This window comes from Trachurus japonicus, chromosome 16 (genome assembly GCF_045865225.1).
Source record: "Trachurus japonicus isolate A0001 chromosome 16, Traja_1.0".
In the NCBI taxonomy this organism is placed as follows: domain Eukaryota; kingdom Metazoa; phylum Chordata; class Actinopteri; order Carangiformes; family Carangidae; genus Trachurus; species Trachurus japonicus.
The window spans coordinates 1,579,677-1,584,391 of NC_140922.1; the positions used below are offsets into that span (position 1 = coordinate 1,579,677).

A 4,715-nucleotide genomic window follows, 5' to 3' on the forward strand; every position below is an offset into this window, starting at 1 on the left:
AAGTCAGAGGTTCAAAGAGGTTCACATACCGTCGTAGTTCTGACCATAAACGGCGATTCAGCTACGTTATTCTCATGACTCGTTGCGAAACTGAAAGTAAAGAAACGCTGGTCGGCTCGACCAGCATCTCCGCCACCACTAATAATAACAAAATAACGATAGAGACAGAACGATATATTTATTGAAAATGGGCCCATTAACAAGTGTGGGTAGCGGAGATTCATCCACATTAACGTGAGACTTTTTTATAACCGATTAGAAACTCCTCGTTGTCCCTTTAAGTGACACTGTAATAAACTTGTGGAATACACAAAACCATTGTAAGGCATGGGTAACAATAACAAGAACAACTGACATGACAAAATACTGCTTGACATTCAGCTACTTGTCAATGAATGACAAGACAAAATACTGCTTGACATTCAGCTACTTGTCAATGAATGATTTCCAATCAGCCATTGCTTTCTTATATGCACTAGTGGCATCTTGATCGTGGATTGTGTCACCAATGACCTCTGTTTGAATAACAGAGAGGAGCGTTGCAACACATTTAGGGTATGTTAAATGCAACGTGTAGTAGTATGCCAATAGCACCAACATCCCTTCTGAGAAATCTTCCTGTGGAAGGGTGGTCACAGGTACATTACCAACAGCCACGATGGTGGTTGATCCATCAAAAAGCAGAACTGGGGAGGAGAGAGGACGCTTCTCCAGATACAGGGTGGGGTCTTCGCCTGACTGGAACAGAAAAAAAAGAACAATGCGTAGAGAGTGAGAAGACATAAAAATGTATTGAAAGTGTATGATCATTTTTAAAATGAAACTATCAGGTTGCAACCAATGACTTGAGCACTCTTAAATTTAAATTCACATTTAAAAACTCACACTCATTATTATCAGATGAATTGCTTTACAATAGTGTAGGGGGGAACATGTTAAACTGATGTAGGAATTTAGGATTGATTAATACCTGATACAAGCTGATGCAAGGTGCTAATGTTTCATCAGTGAATGAATGAATGAATGAATGAAATAATTAAAGGTTTTGCAAAACATTTTTTGTTATTTCCTTCTGTCAACGCCATTTGAGGGACACTAGAGGCACTTCTGTTTTCCCCTTTTGACATAAATTAGGTCATATCTATAACTGTGAACTTAGGTGTATTGTTACTAAATGTGAACAAGCACAATAATGTGAGAAAATAAAGGCACTTCAAAGAGGACAGTAAGGAATCAACACAAACATTTCTCACCTTCAGGATATGAAGAAGAGCCTCACAGCTATTCCCAAGCTTCTTTGGTGGTGAAGTTGGTGAGGGGAAGAGGGATGGGAGTGCATTGAAGAGGGCGAGTGTGAAATCCACTAAAGAATATAAGAATGAACAGAATGGTCTGAATGTTGTACAAATATCAATACATATACATATTGTATGGAACAGCAACTTACCACTGCGGACATCCAAAGGGAAAGGGGGTTTCAGGACTTTCTTCCACACACCGTAGAACTGCACCTTGGCACAGAATTCTGCCCATCTTCCTTTTACTTCCTCAATGTATCTGCTGTTGGTGCCACCTACTATGCGCCGCAGCTCATCCATTGCCTAAAACAGCATTGTGCACAGTTCAACAGTTAACAATGCATTGAAATTCAGTACACAGATGGATACACAGTAACTCAAGTACAACAAACCAACATACATTTCGAACATCTTTGAAGCATGGATATGCCTCAAAGATTTTTGAAGGTCGGTCCTCTTCCTTTGTAACATCTGCATCAATGAAAGCCCGTCTGGCCTCAAACTCAAGGTCCAAAATTTGAGCAACATCATTTTGATTGGGTTTTGCATTGGGCTTATTGTACATGTTGCTCAATGTTCTGTAGTGCCTAGCCTGCATCTTCAGACTGTCCTGGCCCACTGAAATGACAAAAAACCAAGCCGAGACATTTCAATGTTAACACTTACAACAACAACACAGGGGAAATAAAGCGTGGTTAAAATACAATGCACTATTTTTTGGGAAACTTTAATCCAATTTCATGGATGACAGGCTGAGAGGTGTGCTGAGGTGGGCTTACCAAAAACATCCTTTGCAGGCGTGGTTGGTGATGCAGACGTGGCTGGTGACGCAGACGTGGCTGGTGAAGCAGACGTGGTTGGTGAAGTAATCACAGTCGTGGGTGCGGAGCATGAGGCTGACTCGGATGGCAGCAGTGATGTTTTGGTGCCACTCTTTGGCTTCTTTCGCACAGAGGGGAGTGGTAGTGGGGATGCTTTTTTTTTTAGAAATAATGAAAAAATTCTCAATACAATTATATGACAGGGCAAAATAGGCATATATAAACACAGTGCATGTCTAGCCATGAACTCTGGTTCAACAAATGTGGACAACTATAGTTTCATTACATGATTAAACATTTTTAGTCATAAACAAATTTGTATGACAGCCACCCTTTCATTTTTTTCCCACAATTTGCATACCTGCAGAGTTGTCCTCGCTGATGTCATCATTGCTCTCAAGAAGTATGGTATTATCACTCGAGTAGCTTGTGTCTGTCCAATCTGTCTCCATGTCCTGGTTGTCTGCGCTGAAGAGAGCTGTCTTGGCCGCTCCTCTTTGTGGTACGGAGCCCTGCCTCTTCCTTGGAGATCTCATATTCTGGAGTCGCTTGTACATTTTGGTGTAGATGGTCAGCTGTGGTGAAAGAATGTTAGATAAATTGTTTGTCTTGTTGCTGACCTGTCCACAGTTTTGGTTGAGAAAAATGAAAAATATTACTTACATATGGCATATTTGTGTCAGCATCACGTAACATAGGATAATAGTCGACAATCTTCTGTGACATGGCTCTCATTTCCAGTTTGGAGGGGTATCTTGCTTGTTTACCCATGGGACTAGCACGCAGGATTGCAACCATGCTAGTGATTGTGTTCCTTACAAGTCTGCAACATAGCTCCTTTGACATCTTGTAGTTCTTTTCCTTTCCATTGCAGAGCAATGCAAAGTACTGACTACGCACCATGTCTAACTCTGAATCTGTGTACACCACATACTCTGGAGGGTCTGGCATTTTCATTGTTTTCTCAGCAGATATGGGGGCGGAGGCTTGCGGCTGGCATGGTGGCATGGAGCTAGTTGAGGGCATAATCCCGCTTCCACTGCAAGTGCTGGCATCTTGGTCCGTGGTATTTTCACACTATTAGGATTATGTAGGATGAAAACAAAATGCATTAGGACCATTAAAATATGGTACAATTTAATTTTAATAACTATTATTTATTCCAATTTGTGTTTACATTTTGATTGATGAACTCCCAAAGTTTCTTTCTTCTGAGAAAATTTCCAGGACCAGGAAAAAGATCCTTCAGGTCATCCCGGCTAAGGCCTTTCAAAGCCTCCTCATCAACACCGGCAGCTGTAATATGACAAATAAATATTTTAAGATGAAGCAATGCCAAGCTACAGTACCAAGCAACATAAAGAGGTGCCATTTATCTCTCCCTCTGAGCTCCAACACATTTGTAAACTGTTTAACTAGTTGTCTGTGCTATGAAGCCTCCTTAAAGTCAGCGAAAATAATCATAAGCCTATCTCACAAAGATGCCAGCCCCAAATAAAATCAAGGGTAAAAATGTTAAAGTCTGGACTTTAAACATTGGGCTACCTTTATGCCATAAGTTCAGTGTTGGTCATATTTTTTTATTTATTTACATTAACTAATTTAATTAATTCATTTAAATTATTAATCAGCACATTTGAGCTGCAACTGTGGCTATTACTCAAAAAATCAGATAATGAATAGCAAATTTACTAATTTGGTTTTCTTTAGCTATCAGCTTTTATTATTATTCCTACAAACTATATGCCAAAAGCACCTATACATCAAATATAAACTTTATTTGTGACTTACCCTCCAAGACCGATACAGTGGCATCGTCAAAAATATCCATTCTGGATTCATCGGCTCCCCGACGAATTAGGCCTAACGCTACCTAGCAAAAACACAGCCAAACAGAGCTCGTTAGTTAGCATGCAAAAGTGCACATGAGCTAACACCACCTAGCTTGCTAAGCAAGTACCCCGGTGAAAAACAATTGAAACGGTAACGTCACAGCAACAATCTGCTCTAAAATATGATTTTGGCGACTAATATTAAAAGTTCAATTAAGTTTACTGACCTTGAGCCGCTGTTCCTTCACGAATGTAACGTGCCTCCTTCCGTTACTCAAGCGGGGAAATCACTTGGACGTAACGTAAATCCTGACGTCATTGAGGTGGGACAGTTGGAGGACATGAGCCGACATGAACTGAGGATGTAAACATTAGCTTGTTAATAAAAGATTTTTAAAACAAAACATTTACCATCTTAAAATTAATGAAATAACATATACTCGGAGAAATTTTGTGTTCAAATAATAAATACAAATTGTGATGTTCCATGTGTTTTATTATGTAAAATGTTATAGCACCTCCTATGGGTCATTAAGAGGAATGCAGCTCTTTTCTCAGTGTTTTAGATGTTTGCATTTTTATTGGTTGTTCAGGTCACATGATTAACCAGGTCACATGATCAGTGGTAGGAAGTAAGAAAAAACTAGAGGGCCGCATGGGTTGAAATCTTCTCCTTTTTTACTCGGTCTCATCTGATTGTGCAGAGCTTGGAGCAGCTTTGTGTGTGAGTAGAATGATTAATCTGTGTGCATAAAAAATATTTC

General features: G+C 39.7%; 1 protein-coding gene across 1 annotated transcript; it reads right to left on the minus strand.

Moving 5' to 3' along the window:
- Positions 1-421: 421 nt before the first annotated feature.
- LOC146971398 (uncharacterized) lies at positions 422-3,967 on the minus strand. Its single transcript, XM_085803224.1, has 9 exons — positions 3,911-3,967; positions 3,297-3,415; positions 2,783-3,196; positions 2,481-2,694; positions 2,078-2,272; positions 1,699-1,916; positions 1,448-1,601; positions 1,254-1,363; positions 422-738 (listed from the first exon to the last, which is right to left on the minus strand). Exons 1-9 carry the CDS (start codon positions 3,948-3,950, stop codon positions 427-429), a joined length of 1,776 nt encoding a protein of 591 aa, XP_085659350.1. The 5' UTR covers positions 3,951-3,967; the 3' UTR covers positions 422-426.
- Between the last annotated feature and the right edge of the window lie 748 nt (positions 3,968-4,715).

What these genes read in the sequence shown, in the direction of transcription:
- LOC146971398 (XM_085803224.1), bottom strand. Translation starts at nt 3,950, where the DNA reads ATGGATATTTTTGACGATGCCACTGTATCGGTCTTGGAGG. An exon ending in CACTGTATCGGTCTTGGAGG is followed by an intron (nt 3,416 to 3,910) that starts GTAAGTCACAAA and finishes GTCATATTACAG; the next exon opens with CTGCCGGTGTTGATGAGGAG. An exon ending in GCCTGCAAAGGATGTTTTTG is followed by an intron (nt 1,917 to 2,077) that starts GTAAGCCCACCT and finishes TTGTCATTTCAG; the next exon opens with TGGGCCAGGACAGTCTGAAG.